The 17,005-nt window shown below is 36.1% G+C and overlaps 1 protein-coding gene across 2 annotated transcripts in view; it reads left to right on the top strand.

Annotated features, from left to right (window-relative positions):
• CAMSAP1 (calmodulin regulated spectrin associated protein 1) overlaps window positions 1–2,941 on the top strand; it is a 42,861-nt gene extending 39,920 nt beyond the window's left edge. For both annotated transcript variants that reach the window (XM_065418791.1, XM_065418790.1), the window contains 2 exons: window positions 66–184; window positions 2,639–2,941. In XM_065418791.1, the coding sequence (XP_065274863.1) occupies window positions 66–184; window positions 2,639–2,941 (422 nt within the window). The remainder of the gene's footprint in view (window positions 1–65; window positions 185–2,638) is intronic.
• Window positions 2,942–17,005: the final 14,064 nt, after the last annotated feature.

Genomic DNA, 17,005 nt, shown 5'->3' with positions numbered 1-17,005 from the left:
AGAACTGTTATTAAATTTACCTAGTTATAATATTTAGTTAATAACTTGTTTCGTATCTTTCTTAGGTCCCAAATTATTTAAAGAACCCAGCAGCAAGTCAAACAAACCAATTATTCACAACGCTATATCCCATTGCTGTCTTGCTGGAAAAGTGAATGAACCACATAAGAATTCAATATTAGAGGCAAGTAGTTATTTATTAAAACTGTAGTGTTATGAATGCACCTGCAGTAAACTATCACCTGTAATGCTTATTTCATAATTTTGTTAATAGCATGTTATCTTGAATGCTCTTCCCATAACATGCCTATGAAGTCAAGCATGTTGTTGTTTTAATTACACAGCAGACTGTTTTTCCTTCCTTCCTCCTTATTTCCTCCCTTCCCCAAATCTGCATTTGGAAGAATTTTCTGCATGCTCCTATTTAAACTATTAGAAAAGTTGAAAATTAAGTTCAGTTTTATTTGTTAAAATGTGGATGCTTCCATTGGCAACACGTGTGTTGTGAGTAAAACATATTCATTTCCTTGGAGATGGTCAGAGATGCAAAGTTAGGCAGAAGAAGATTTTAAAGAAAGAAAAATGAACTTTAGTGTTTAAATACTACAATGATAATATTAAAGAAAAACTAAAGCTAGGTAGATTTGAAGGACGAGGCAAAAGGATAACCATTAAAAATCTTGAGGCAATTTCTTTTTATCACTAAGAAAAAAGACTTTGCCTCAGTTTGTGGAAATGATGTGTCCGAAAATACTGTTATGAGCTGGGTTCGCTTGCATCAGAAAGGGATCTCCTTTGTGATTTGAGATTTCGCAACTAAACTCACTTTTGTTTCAGAAATATGTACAGTGTCTTACACCATCACAAACAATGTTTTGTAAAAATTAAAAACAATTTTTTCTGTGAAGCAAGTCAATATAAATGCCCAAAGATTGCATTTCCAGAAGTCCTGATGTGATGTACATATGAGAATTATATTGTGTCTGGCTGATGGGTCTTGCCCACATGCTCAGGGTCTAACTGGTCGACATTTTAGCGTTCGGGAATGAATTTTCCCCCAAGTCAGATTGGCAGAGACCCTGCGGGTTTTTGTTTGTTTGTTTGTTTGTTTTTCACCATCCTCTGCAGCATGCGGCACAAGTCATTTGCAGGTTTAAACTACTGTAATTGGCAGATTCTCTGTAACTTGAAATCTTTAAATCATGATCTGAGGATTTCAGTAACTCAGCCAGGGGGTATGGGTCTATTGCAGGAGTGGGCGGGTGAGGTTCTGTCATCTGCATAGATAGTCATGATGGTCCCTTGTGACCTTGAATTCTGTGAGTTCAATAATCCTTCCCCCCCCCCCCCCCCCCAATTTAGAGCCAGACTAATTTAAAGGGGTTAAAGAAAAACCCACATATTCATTCAAAAGAAAAATGTATGCACCCTTATACTGTGAAATTCTTCCTGTGATATTGAATTGCAAAGCAAGATATTATAATGGAGACAGTGCAAGAACAGGAAACAAACCAGTGTTTTCTGAATTATTACTCTTCCTCCAAGTCTCTTTACAGTAAAATAATTCAGACAATATTCTGAGATCTTTAATTTCTTCAGTGTTCCTGTTTTGGTTTGCATCATCACTTTCTTTGGCTGACACGGCTTTCACAGGAGTTGCTTGTCCATCTCCCTGAAGTATCCAATACAACTAAAAATAATCCTAAACTAGCTTCTGTAGGGTATGCTCAGGTATTTAAACACCTGTGTTCACAAAGATAACCTGTAATTGCTCTGTTTGTGTGGGGCTTGTGGCTCTTGTGATGGAAAATGATTGGTCTAGATGTGCTCCTAAGGAGCCTTCTTTTTTTATTATTATTATTAAAAAAAATCACTTTTTATGTTCTCTTTCCATATTAAACTGGCAACCGCATTCTCCAAGGTAAAAGCTTCATGCTCCTCTATGGGTTAGTCACCAGGAGGTGCTCATATCGCAAGAGAATGTCAAGTTTTTATCCCTGTAGCCTAATGTAATTATTGTATCCAATCACTGTATCTTAAGCAATATACTATCATTGCAGTGTATGGTTTCTATGCTGTTAATGTCAAATACAGAAGCAATTCAGTTAATTAGATCACTGTTTGTATATTGAATGGGACTGGTTTTTCCCTTTTGTCCTCCCCTTCTGAAAAAAATTCTTATTACACAGAAGTTTATTCTAAACTTAATGTTGTCAAATTTAAAAATAAAATAAGCAGAAGCATAGCGAAAATTGTTGACAAGAAAGAGTGTTGTCCTGTCCCCAATCTGATGAGGTTTTTGCATCCCATTGTTTTTAGCTTGGAGATTCCTCTTTTAATAGTTGAGTTCTTTCTGTGTCATGAGTTCTCCTGGTCTCCAATATTACATTATATTGTTACGTGGCAGATCAGCATCTCCTGTGCTCTGTATTAGTGTTATATCTGGAAAACCCAACTTCCTGTGTCAGAGGTCATGGGGGGGAAAATAGCACAAAACACTATTTTAAATGTTTAACTTTTCAAGAATTCCAAATTAAGCAACTTTTAGTCTTCATACCTTTAATTTACTGAGTACTCAGTATTGTTTGATAGTCGTCTATATGAACAGTCCTAAGCATTTTTCTTTTTTAAAATATAGGAACTAGAGAAGTGTGATGCCAACCACTACATTATTTTGTTCCGTGATGCTGGCTGCCAGTTTAGAGCACTTTACTGCTACTACCCTGACACTGAGGAAATCTACAAGCTGACTGGAACAGGGCCAAAGAGCATCAACAAGAAAATGATTGACAAGCTTTATAAATATAGCTCAGACAGAAAACAGTTTAACGTAATTCCAGCCAAAACCATGTCTGTCAGCGTGGATGCTCTTACTATTCATAACTATTTGTGGCAAGCCAAGCGACCTGCAGTGCCAAAGAAGACTCAGACTCGTAAATGACACTGAATTTTTGGGGAGAAGATTGCTGAATGGGATTACATTGAAAGAAGAAACGGTTATCATTTTCCTCCAGTTGGGTATGAAATGTGCAGAACCGTAAATATTTTTAAGAGGCTTCTAAACAAAAAACATGGATGCAAGTAAATAAGAATGAAGGAACAATGCCAGTGTTTTTTATGAATGATAAATCTGCTGTTACGCCCAATGCTAACTACTGAGGCTTTCAAATGAGAGACTGCATGTAGCAAGATCTTTAATCAGTGGATTTCCTTTTACTTGAAGCTCTTTATCGGTACAAATTGGAAATAATTTAGTTTGTTTTTCTCTCCACCTCATTTCCTCTTTTTCCCCCATCACTCTTAAAGTTGGCAAGCTCTGAACTTCAGTAGAAGAATTGAGAACAGATCTTGGGGGGGGGGGGTGAGTTTTCTGTTTTTTGTTTTGTTTTGTTTTTTAATGTTCTTTAGGGAAAATCATCCTGTGAGAATTTTTTTGAGGAACTGTATAATATATCAGATTGTTGTACTGTATCTGCTGCCAACGTTAAGTTCAGTGCTCAGATTTCTGAAAAAGCCCCAGCCCATGCTGCTCAGAACAAAGTTTACGTACAGTATCTGTTCACTATAAGCACTGAAAGATTGCAAAGTCTGTCTTTTTTAAAAATAACGTTTGCAAATTTAAAGATGACTATTTCTGGAACACAATCATGAAGAAGCATACAGGTGCTAATAGCTGGAATATGCCTGACTGAAACTTGAGGCAAGCTGAATGGAGCACAGTTATCATTATTTCAGTTTCAGGTAGTGTCCTAAAGATTTGTTTGCTTTAATAAAGACAGATTCTGGTAGATGTAGAACATTTCCACTGAGCACGTTACTCCTGTATGAGGTGCACTTAAAGATCACAAATTTTAATGTTTTTATTATGTCATGAAATGTAATTCTACTTTCTTTGTCCTGTCTTTATTCTGAATGAGCAGCATGCTCTAAAATGAAGAGTGTGTACATTTTTTTTAGTTGGGGTGATATATTAATATATATTGGTTTGTTTTCTCATTTAAAAGCAATTTTTGAACAGAAATTTGCATTTGTTTCAAAAGCCCAAATAAGTCAAATGGCTTTGATTTCTTTTCATGTTGAAATATTAAATCTTGAGTTATGACCTTAAAAATCTTTGTGGTGTTCAGCAGATCAAATTTTTGTTTTGGGGGCAACAGGGCATATTTGCAGTTTTATTTGTTAAAGCTCTCATTTCCCTTTTATATCCATGCTTTAAAGCAACTAGAGTGCTGTAGCTACAACATAACTTATCTATTAGCATGTTCCTACTACATCATACTTTGACACTACTACCTGAGGATTTTGTAGGTTTATAACTTTGGTTTGCACATGTTTACTTTTATTCGAGGTGTTACTTGAATATATGTCTTTTAGTGCAGAGGGCACTATTTGAATCCTAGATATAAAACTGAAGCTCTAAAATACAATACAGTGTAATTATTAAATAAACTTTACAAATAATGGGAGTTATAAACTGAGTCGTGTACATAAGGGGGAAAATAGGGTACGTGATAAAATGCTAGTTAGAGCAAAGTGAAGCTCTTCCATTGCAGTCTTCTCAATTCCCCCCCCCCCCCCCACCACCACCACCACCACCAATACTTTTTAAATAGGCTGCTGCAACTTTGTAAATTTTGTTAGATAGCTGGTTGCGTGTAAATAACTAAAGGCTTTATGATTTCTAAAGTGCTAAGTATTAAACACTATTATGAGTGTAATTTTTCTGTTACCATGCTTTTCATGCTTGTGCTTTATTTCTCACTGTTTGATATTATATACCATATTTATTTTATGAAGCACTGAAATTTAATAAAAATCATTAACTGATTTCCTTTTTTATTTCATGTGTACTTTTTGTTGCAACATCCTGTCAAAGAACTAATCATAAGCTTTAAAGATGTGCTATTCTATGTTTACATATAGATGAAGATTCTTATAAAGCAGAAGTTGCTATAGTTATTGGCATAGTATCATCCTCTTGACCTTTTTCTAAACAATAACATTTGGCCAAAATCATATAGGGGCTTCCAGCAAAGCATAGAACAGTTTTTTTAAAAAAATTCATACTCGTATGTTTCATTCAAAGCACTTTGTAAATTAGTTTAAGTATTTTATCACCAGTTTACATATAGAAAAACTAAGACACAGACGCTGAAGTTACACAGTGAGTCAGTGACAAAGCTAGAAATGAAATCCCAGGTCTCCTATCTGAGTCTTGTCCCCTGTCTACTGGACCTTGTTGCTTCCCCAAGTCATTTAGTTTCTTTTAGCATCGTACAGAATTTCAAAAGCACTAACATTTTCCCAAACTGGGTATCAGTGTTAATCTGTGAGATTATTTTGAGGCACCAGTTATGGCTCCATAGGTAGGGTTCAATTCACCCTCTGTTTTGTGTGAAAAGTAAAGCATACCCCCCCGCCCCCAAACCACAGAATGAATTTTCTGAGACTGTACAGTAAATCCATTCATTAGTTTAGGAGTTAAAATTAATTTTAAAATGGGTCCTTTCAGAAATTTAGCATTCATTGTCCCACCTTTTTGTTCCTCGTTATCTTAACAGAATAACGCAAACTCCTGTTCATTGAAGAAATTCTTTTTAGGTTTAATGACAATTTACCCCATTCTTGTTCATACCTCAAAGTTTCTTCTTCAGCAGAGATGGAAAAATAATCTTCAGAGAATTCCGTGAAGAACTGCCCTCCTTCAGAATGGCTGTCATCTCCTATTATTCTCAGTGAGACTGAGACTTCCATTAAGAGTTTGTGCCCCTTTGTCCATAGGAGTTTGCCACTGACATTAGTGGGAGTAACTTCAGAGCCATAGACTGTTATGATGTTTTCAGTTTAAGTACTTCCCCCCCAAGGAGTGGTAAAGCATGCAATAGCTGTCTCCAAAAAACAATCTATTTTTCACCAAATTTTAAAAGAAGCTAACACCTAAAATAGGACAATGTTAAATGCCTGTTTTGTAAGTGTCTTCTAAATTTAGGTTGCACCTTTCCTACTTTCTCACATTTGCATTGAGCCAGGAAAGATTGGAGATGCAATGGTCTAGACTTGTTTTGTTTTTGTTTTTGTTTCTGCATCTCTGTGATGCAGCCACTGTCCTGAAGGTTCCTCCCAGACCTATATTTACATCTAGTTTTGTTAAAATGTGCTGATAAAAGTATGGACCTTTAGACTCACTAAAATATGCACTATACACTGATAAAACACGGAAAACTGCATTGCTCAAATGACAAAAGTGGTCACCTATTTGTAAAAGATTTAAGCTTCAATCGTGGCCCTAAAATAATTTTAAATAGCTTCTAATTGGATTTCCGACTTTCAGTTTAATATCCATACTTGTCAATTTGCATTGGGCCTGGGTTGGGTGAAGAAGAGAGTAGTTACTATAAAATAACTTAAAACTACAGCCCACTTGTATTTTTGGTTAATATAATGCAGTACAGGTTGATATAATTCTTTGAAAATACATATTTAGTCTTGCAGTTTTGTAAACAATAGGAATGTACATCTTTAAAGTGTTAATTTTTTCATGCCTTGATTTCTTTTTCAAACTTTAACATTGGTGCATTATGCATTTGCATATACTGTCACATTTGTAGTTGTCTTATGGTTATCCCATTTCCATAATGCATTTCCAGTACAATAAGAGTTTACTGCAGAATAACTGCAGCAGTGAAAATATTGGTGTATAATTTTGAGAAATTTAGCATACAATATAGTCTAATTACACATTAGACAGCAGAGTGATGAAGTGTACAAGCTGGAAGTTCAGAATAATTTTTTTTAACATTGACATCATGTAACTCAGAGTGTCTGTTCCTCAGATCTTTTGGGAGCTCTTGCCTTCCAGGGATGATGATTCTGGAAATACAGTAATCCAAGAATGCTCTGAATAACTTCCTGGGATTTAAATTATCCATTCATTCCCATTTGCAGTGGGTTTCAGCTTCATAATCCCAGCTTTCCCTCTCCCTCTAAGTAGCCATTTTGAAACTCTAATAATCTATGGCCAGTACCCAAAAGATGTTTAATACAAAAAAAAAAAAAACGCACCTCCCTTCACCCCTAACTACTACCCTGAGAATATAGCATCCATGGTACTTCCTTGCCATAGGACCAAGCACACATCTCTGCATCTCAGTCTCATATCAGATTCTTCCGATACCATCACCCCATGGCTGCATGCTGAACTGCCAGCCAACCATCCAGTTCAACAGCCTTCAACAATTTAAGAGAACTTAATTTTTAATGCATACTTAAGCAGTCTTGTGAAACATAAATAGGTTTATGGTGTGGTTGAAGATGAGAAGGAGAAATTGCCGTGTGAAGGTACTGTATCTGCATTGTATGGTTAAGAAGGCAATGAATAGGTAAATTACAAGACTTAAAAGGAGGGACACAAATAAAAAAAAAAAAAAAGGCTGAAATGTTTTGTCTATTAACATCAAGACCTTGTCATTAGATGCGTAAAACTAATATGAAGGTGACCTGCAAAGGAGTTTTTAGAAGATTGACTCGTGCCCTTTCTTGCTGCTTTATAATAATATACAGAGAGCCTGAAAGACTTTCATTTAAAGTTGCTTTTTCTGCTTCTGATAAGCGGACATTTTTATGCACTTTTCATGAGAACTGTTTGAAGTGACTTAATTTGTGTAGTTGAGTACTGCTGTGGGGTATAAAAATTACATCTCTTCTATTTTAATCCCAAAAGGAGTTAAGCTCTTCCTTATGTTATGCTTTTGGTGCAAATCTACCTCAGAATGTTTGCTTGTGTTCACAAGCTACAGTGAACTTTGGTTAACTATACAAAGATTTTTTTTCTTAAAAATGAATAATGGTTAACAAACCAACTGATGCCAAATGGGTTCTTTTCATACTACACCTTTCTAATGAGCTGTTTAAAACTTCAGTGGATTAGAAGAATAGACATGGTTACTATATTATACCATGAAATGGTTAAATATTATTGCCAGTGTGACAGAACCATGGAGATACCATGCAGATACACACTACTGGTCATCCATGTGACTGCACTTTTAGCCCACCACTGTGGTACCCGAGGGAAAGTAAGAAATGAAGATAATCTAACAGGTCTTGGCTTGTCTTTTGACAGAAAAATACCACATGCATTCTTATGCCTTTTTATCACATGCAAGCTCTCAGGCAAAAGTTATTAGCGTTCCAACAAGCAAAAGTTGACCAGACCTTTTTAAATGAAAGGAAGAATTTGTACATCATGAAATGTAAGTAAATTCCTCATCCTACATTTAAAATTTTGCACTATAAACTTAAAGCAGCATTCAAATAAGGGACTTTCATACTAGATATATGTACTGGTAAAATGTTGGAATAGCTGACTCTGAATCAAACTCAGCAAGAAGTGCCTAGTGAACTCAATAGTGTAAAGCTTTCTTGGTATTATTCTATGAAACCAAACGTTTGGTTCTGCAAGCAGAGGGTTTGGAGTTTGCCTTAAATATAAGCAAGGATATTTTAAGTCTTCATCCTTTTTTATGGTAAAAGTATTTAAAGAATTTTGAACTAGGTTCTGCTGAATTTCTTAATCCATTAAGTCTGCAAAAACTTTAAAACAAAGCAAAAGTATCAGCTTGAGTTTCCTGGGGGATTATGTAGGTAGGTAATCAGTTATATAAGTGTATCTTAATTTTTAAAAAATTGAAATATTTTCTTCATGATTTTGTTTAAGCATATGTGTCTTTGCAGTGATTTTTGAGCTTATTTTGATTTGGGGACTGATGAAGACTTCAAGATTCCAGTGTGTGCTAGAAAAGGAGTATTTCTGCTCTTCCATTCCAAACGGTAAGTTAGAGGTTTGTATCTTGATTACTGAGAAGGTGAAAGTCACTCCAAAAATTATACTTGTGCTGCAATGTTTACTGCTTAAAATTTCTTGGAGAGGAAGGTGTTTCACTTCTAATTTATGTTCTGGACTCAAAAGTTGATATGTTATTTATCAACTTGAGTTTTTATTTGATTAGTTTAATAGTGATGAGGTGGGATATGCTCCTTGGTCCTAATAAATGTCTGGTCACAGAATGATTGCGCATAGTTCTGGATGGAATTTTTTGTTCAAGAAACTTAATAGGAAAAAAAAGTGAATAATAGTATTTTTTTTAAGTTAATAATCTGTATTGCACCTTTAGCCTATATTTGAGTTATTTTACTTCTGAATTAATTCATACCATTATATCTTTACAATATTTCAAAAGAAACCCACTTATTGCCTTATGTTCTATTTAATTTGCTTTAGAATTTGTTACTGCTACTTGAGGAAAGATAACTTGTGCACAGTTAACAAATCAGTGATTAAAAGTTAGTACAATATGTAAGCACATAACGTAATTTTTTGCGCGTGAGAACTAGGTATACATAGCACAGGTCATTTGAAATTAGTGCCGACAAACTTTGTACTATACATACTGTTATGCTATCTATATGCCACATTTTATGGAAAATATTTTACAAACATTTTAGGACCTGATACAAAGACCACTGAGGTGAATTGGAATCTTTCCATTGATTTCATTGACACTATCTCTTCTACCTCTCCACCTTGTAAAGCCAGTTGCCTTAGTTACTAAACATCTAACTGCAGAATACTCAGAGAAAAATTAAATAAAAAATTTAAAACAATAATAAAAATAATCCAGAATGATTTTTCCTGTACATAAAAATGACCTGACTTTTAAAGACTAATCTCAGGGTCCAGGATTAGTAGCAAGTATTGTGTCCTGTTAGAAGAAGCTGGGAAACTCCCCTTTCCAGCAGTCTAAACCTCTATCAACATCTCTGCAGAGATGGTGGTAATATCAGACTTTAAACTGGTTGTTGGTTCAGAACTGAACATTGCCAGTCCTAAATCTCAAACCAGTGTAATTTTGTTTGTTTAGCTAGTGGGAGTGGAAATAAAAAAGTGACTGAAGCTGCTCAGAGGTTTGGGATGTTAGAATAAGTTTCTATTGGATATATCAATGCCAAGAGGGCAGATGAGTTGGTCAGAGAAAGATAAATATAGTTCATTACATGGTTTTGCAATTTATCACATGGATATCACTGAGATTTTACTATAATTGTTGAGTAAGAGGAACATGTAGCCTTCGTTTTCCAACTCCTGAAGTTTTTGTCCTGTGAAAGCCTTCCCTTTATTTATAGATAGTCCTAAAATAAATATTTTATTCTTATCAAAAGGATTTAAATTTTTCAAATATGTACCACTTTTAGGATCACACGTTGAGATCAAATTAGGGTTTCTTCACTCATCATTTAAAATCTTGAAGAGGGGGAAAAATATGAACTGGTATTAGTCCTTGGGTATTCAAGCACATTTTTCTGTTTTATTCCCTAGATTTTCCAGAAGGCCTGACATCTGTTCTATTTGTTGTAACGAAGATTGGGCTTATCAACTCAAGTGTCTTCAACAGCCCAAACTTGAAATCTGTCACCAGTCTAGCTCTAGCAAACAGTGGCATCACAAGAATTGAACCTGGAGCCTTTTACGCTTTCCATAGTCTCACCAAACTCAGTTTATATCAAAATAATCTGACTACAGTTATGGCTTCTTGGCTTTCCAAACCAGGACGCTTAGAAAACCTTACAATGTCTCAGAACGTCATTCAGGAAATAGGCCCCCATATGTTGTCCAGTTTCTCTAACCTGACAACCCTTAATTTAGCTAGCAACAGAATTCATATGATTGTGGGTGGAAGTTTGAAGAATTTGTCTAAGCTAACTTTTATTGATCTATCTGGTAATAACTTATCTACCTTAACAAGAAATGTGTTCAGTGGGCTGATGTCTCCAATAATGAAACTGGGAGACAATCCATGGAACTGTTCCTGTGAGCTTCAAGATTTTGGATTTTTTTTGCAAGGTAATATAAAGCATAATTTCAATCACCCAGAACACTTGGGCAACTCCAAATACATTCAGATAACTGGGAGTCTGTAGCCAGATAGCTCATGCAAGTGTGAAACTTGTTAGAAGTACTTTAGAATGTAAGGTCTGGCTCGTAGAGATTTGGGTGTTCAGGATTTCACTGTATTTATAATAATTTGATACACATTAAATTGTTACTGTAAATTTCCTTACTGTATTATTATTTATAGTACTAAGTATCAAAGTTGGGGCTACATTCTGTTGGGCATTGTACTATTCCTAAGCATGTCACCTACAGTAATGATTTATTTTTAAAGAGTAGGAGGAATAGTCCCATGATCCAAGATCATACCATGAAAACATAACAAAATTGAGAGAGAAAGAGATCTGAATTGCATAGTGATGGTAATTTCTTGCATAGTGTCAGAAGTATGTAAAAGGGGGATTGTGAGAAACTCTGGTAGTATAATATTGGGTCAGTGTGTGGAACAGAAGATGGCATTTTCAATGAAAGTTGAATCAATTGCAAAAATACTGTACACAGTTAAAATATTACCTTCTTTCAGTTATTTCATACACTATTCCAGACCTTCTGATTACTGGTTCTTCTTGGCCAACAGCTGAGGCACAAAATTCTTAAATGTTTGGATGGACCTCATCAGCAAACACTCTAGTGTTCTAATAGTTCAGCTGAATCATGTCTAATGCAGGTGGAAATAGTGTAGTGGACAACAACAGAAACAATGCATTGTATCATAGAAATTCGAGATGGGAAAGACTTACTAGGTGATCTAGCAAAAAGAACAGGAGTACGTGTGGCACCTTAGAGACTAGGAGTACTTGTGGCCTAGACCATCCCCATCTGTCAGTGAAGGGTTATTTCCTTATGATACACTTGAGATCAAAATCAGAGGCCAAAATGTTAAAACTTGAGTGCATAAAGTTAGGTACCTGAATCATATTTAGCCCCTTAAATAAGTGGCCTGGTTTTCAAAGGTGCTAAGCACCTGCAGCCCTGTGGGTACTTTAGCAAGCAATGGTGAGAGCCCGGGATCTTAAGTAGTCACAGGTTAGTCATGCGCTAATTGTTTTTACAGAGCTGATGAATGCTTCTGTGTTGGAAGATGCTTCATCTGTGGTGTGTCAGAGCCCACAAGCCCTGAAGGGTATTCCAGTTTGGAACATCTCTGACTTTAACTGCCCGCCTATTCTCATATCACCATCACTTGAGAATGACTTCTATAAAGTTGGATTGCCAGCGACGCTTCTATGTTTAGGTGTGTTACAGTACAATTTTCAGCATCTTATTTCATACTGTGAAATGAATTTCAAATACAAGCTCTTGAAAGCATCCTTGCCCCCCAATTACAGCAAGGGGTTACGCCCACATTCTGTGCGCCTCTTTTCAAGAAAGAGGTTGCCTTGTTCAATGGAATGTTAATATGCAAGACAAACTCTGAAAACAGTCACAATTCCATTGCAGAAATAATGACAAGTTGTCGTTGTTTTTTAATTTCCTTGTCTGTTCATAAAAAATAATTACTTTCAAATGTACTTTGAATGTATTTCAGTACTTAATGCTGTAATATATACATTACTAGTATACTTAATAATGTAGTATAAGGGTACTCATCAAGTAAGAACTGTATTATTCCAGAAACAGATCGTTTGGGTAATACTAAGCCATTCGCCATATTACCCAGAGAGATCATGAAAAAAGCATATTTATTATTCCAGATAAAAAGAGGCTGGAGGAAGTTTTTATAATGAAACCTGCTGCAGGTGCCACTTCATATTTAATATATTGTGTAAGTTCAAAAGAACATGCAAATAACCCCCTGGAAGATTGGTTCAATAGAGGATGTGCATAAAAGCAGAATTTTATGTTTTAAAGTTTAAAAAATACAAATTTTGGTGGGGGAAACTTACAAAAATAATATTTCTTTGCTTTAGATTATTAGCTTTGGAGAAACCGTTCCATTTGTATGAATACAAATGATGTACAATAAAACACAAAAACATTCTCAGTAAGTTTTCTTTCAGTTTTGCCACTAAATCCGTGTGTGCATTTATAAGCCATATCAATACCATCCTTTCTCAACCTGGAATGAATTGATTATACAATTCTCTGTCTTTAGGAATTTTTTGTCCTTTCCACAAATTCTCCACTAATTTTGATTTGATTTTTTTTTTTTTGAAAATTGTAACTGCCCCTCAGATTTGGTGAATTTTAAAATGATTTGTTTGAACTATTTTTGCAGTGTTTTCATTTCTTTTGCTGCTTCTCCTGCTCTGGAAGGTGAAACAAGACAAAAAGCAAGTGCAGCCAGGTAAAGAAGCTACTGTTGAAAATAGCCGTGAAAAACTAACAGGCCACCGTAACAAGACGACCGAGGGACTGAGGAGCAGAGGACTGTCCGATGAAAAGGTACAGACAACCGTGAAAATTGACAAAACCCCACAAAATAGAATGCAGAAAACTCGTGCAAAATCTGCCTCACCAATTCTGTTGAGAACTGAGTTTCAACACAGTAGTTCTCAACACCATAGAGCAACTGATGGGAACCAGGAGCAACCCAAAACCTCTTGTACCGTAATAAATGAACAAGCCTGCATGAAAAATGAAGACTGCAACAATGTTATGGAACGGTGGTATTTTAATAGCTTGCAAGATTGCAATAAAAAGGCTATGCGTAGTCACAATGCAAACACTTCAACTGAACTATGCATAGAAACCCTGAAAAAGGATAGTTCAGAACTATTAAAGCAGTCATTGCAGGTCCATGGAATTTCAGAAGTGTGTTGGAATGATGAAATTAAAGGAAGGGGTAATACGGAGAACGCTGAACCTCTGTTGTATTTAAGTGTTGCTAGTACAACTGAAGAGTCACCTGGCACTGAACAAAAAGATGCTGTGAGTAGAAATGTAAATATGAGGCTGTGTTCTTTGAGAAGAGTTCTTACTTGGCCATATGAAAAATGCAAAAGGGACGAAAGCCAAAACACTTTAAATTCAGAGGATTTTTTCAAGGCACGTTTCTGTATGCTCACTAGTGATCCTGGTGTCCCAGCAGCAGTCAGGAAAACAGAATTCAAAGATGAACAAAATCAGTATAATCTCCATCTACATACTGTAAAGGAACAAAAGGCAATTCATGATTACAGCAGCGGTAAACCTAACTTAAAGAGAGAAGCAAAACCAGCAAACAAATTAGTATCTCCACTTAAGAAAGGACCTAAGCAAATAGCCACAATGGAAAATGCATGCATCTCAGTGCCTGGGAAAGGATTCAGAGGCTCTGAGACTGTAAAAAAGAATAAGAATAACAAAGATATACCTTCGCAGGCTGGATTCTGCAATGACAGTCTTCACTCGCCAGCATCCTCAGACAAATCTGGTCACACCTCCTCCCCATGTGATAATACATTACTCGAAAATAATGAATACACCTTCATTGATCTTTTGCATGAAGTCGTGGAAAATCGTGGGAGGTGGACCAGGCAGAGGTGGAAGCAGACCCATCAAGTGCGAATTGCTAACCACCCACCAATGAAATCAAAGTAAACTAATTGCACTCCATCAAAAAATGTTCCATGTGCTATAGCCTGCCTGTTTTAACCAAAATGGTTGTTGTTATAACATTTCAGTAGTGGTGACACATGCCAGACATGACAGTACTGGAAGCTGAAATCCTCTATTATAGATACTTCAGGAGCAATGCAAACTGCTCCATACGGCCCTTCCAGAATGCCTTAACCATGTTTTGAAAAAGCAACTTCTAAGGATGAGAGGGGACTTTTCTCCATGGCCCAGTCAATTCGTGGTGCCAAAAAGGGTGACACATGTCATGAAGGTTTTTGTGATGTGATCATTTATTTATAGGGAGCTTGACTCAGAGCCACCAAACTCATTTCATCTAGTCAACCAAACAGCTTTCAGATCAGTCATGAGTTTTGATCAGTAATCATCTAGGGTAAATTTTCCAAAAATACCCAAGAGATTTGCATACTGAAGTCCCATTGAAAGTAGATATGACTTAGGTACCTAAGTCACTTAGCACTTTTGAAATTTTTATCTCTAGGCTGGTTTTGCACCAGGTATGTAGAAGACTCCAAATCCCATTACTCACACCCCTGAAATAACCCATGTCATTACTGGTTTTGATTCAAGCATTGCATTAAGTAGGCAAATTTATTAATTATCCCTAGAATTTTCCAGCTGCCTAGAAACGGATAGTTCATGGGGTACGGAGCCTTTCAGCTCTGGTTATTGACTTGCTCTACTCATTGGCAGAGACCATTAGTATCCAGGGTTGTCAATCTGGCATATTCATGAGCATCTAAAATTAATGTAAAATTTTCAATTTACTTGCACAAAATATGAAATGTTAACGTGTATCATGTCATGATAATGGGTTATACCCCCTTAAATGGATTGCTAATTGTGCGTGCTCTCTCTCTCTCTAATATATATATATATATATATATATATATATATATATATATATATATTTTTTTTTTTTTTTTTTCTTATTAGTAATAAGAAATCTTTTTGGTAGGTTTTACACACTGTATTTTCAATTAATAATGTATATTATGGCTAATAAACCATGTAACTAGAAATGTTTGTCTACAGTGAGCCATTATCTATGGCTGATCTTCTGTAACATTAGATCTTGTTCCACAATCTCTCATGGATTTTCATGTAAGTGGGAACTGCTTGTTGTTAGTCTGTTTGCATTTACATCCAACAAACACCTGCTCCATTTTTATGCCTATATTTGCTCTGATTTAGGGCTGATGGCAAATCACAAAGAATTTATTCTGCCTGTTTGGATTTCTTTAGAAATATTGTAATTCCTTCTTATTGTACAACTGGCACCTGCCTCTTCTCTTCCACCCCCCCCCCCCGTTTTTTTTTTTTTTTTTTTTGGAGTAAGGATTTTGCTGAGGGTAGATTTAAAGTAGGGGTTCTCAAACTGGGGGTCGGGACCCCTCAGGGGGTCACAAGGTTATTACATGGGGGGTCGCAAGCAGTCAGCTTCCACTCCAAACCCCGCTTTGCCTCCAGCATTTATAATGGTGTTTAAATATATAAAAAGCCACACAGAGGCTTGCTGTGTGAAAGGGGTCACCAGCCAGGGCCGGCTCCGGGCACCAGCTTAACAAGCAGGTGCTTGGGGCGGCCAAGGGAGAGGGGCGGCAGTTCGGGGCGGCAGGTCCCTCACTCCCTCTAGGAGCGAAGGACCTGCCGCTGAACTGCCGCCGCCGATCGCGATCGTGGCTTTTTTTTTTTTTTTTTGCTTGGGGTGGCAGAAATGCTGGAGCCGGCCCTGTCACCAGCACAAAAGTTTGAGAACCACTGATTTAAAGAAAGATGTTTTGCTGTTAGGCTCACAAATACCATTCACTCACTTAATGAAAAGAGACTGATGAATTTATTTAATAAACATTATTTCTGTCATACTTTAAATTTTAATGTAAATTCAGTTTTTTGTAATCTTCTAGAATGTGAATTTAATACAAAAAACATAGGAACCACCTTTTGCATGCTGCTTACATGATCCCAAATGTAAAATGCATCCTTGTACAAACAGTTTATTCATAATGTAAAAGCATTAACCTCCACCAGCACTTATTAAATATGGGTAAACTCTAGTTGTAAACATCTCTTTCTCACGGCAGGAGTTTTCCTGTGCTGTTGGTTATGGATGAAGTGTGGAGTATCGTCTTTGCGTTTTTGTATTGTGTTTTTTCTAATTCTTTTAAAATGTTACCACTAAGCTTTTTTAATGTTAGTTTTGTAACAGTCTTATTAATTCAGGAGATGACCTGTTTGAACCTGCCTCATGTTTTGTTAATCTGTAATGAATCTTAACATGCATGACTGGCCCAATTAGTGAACCATGTTTTCATGAAGCATAAATACTCTGACAAGTGACAGCTTATTGTACTCCAAGCTGACGTTTTTAACAGAAAAGTCCAATGCGTTTCTGAGGATGAATTGTAAGTTCCAACTTTTATTAATTCTAGCAACAAACATTTGGATTTAAATTGTACTAGGTATTCAGTGGGAAACTAGACTTGTCAGAAATCAAAT

Source organism: Emys orbicularis, chromosome 18 (assembly GCF_028017835.1).
Source record: "Emys orbicularis isolate rEmyOrb1 chromosome 18, rEmyOrb1.hap1, whole genome shotgun sequence".
In the NCBI taxonomy this organism is placed as follows: domain Eukaryota; kingdom Metazoa; phylum Chordata; order Testudines; family Emydidae; genus Emys; species Emys orbicularis.
Note: the sequence above shows the minus strand (reverse complement) of the source record. Positions and strands in the feature narration are given on the sequence as shown.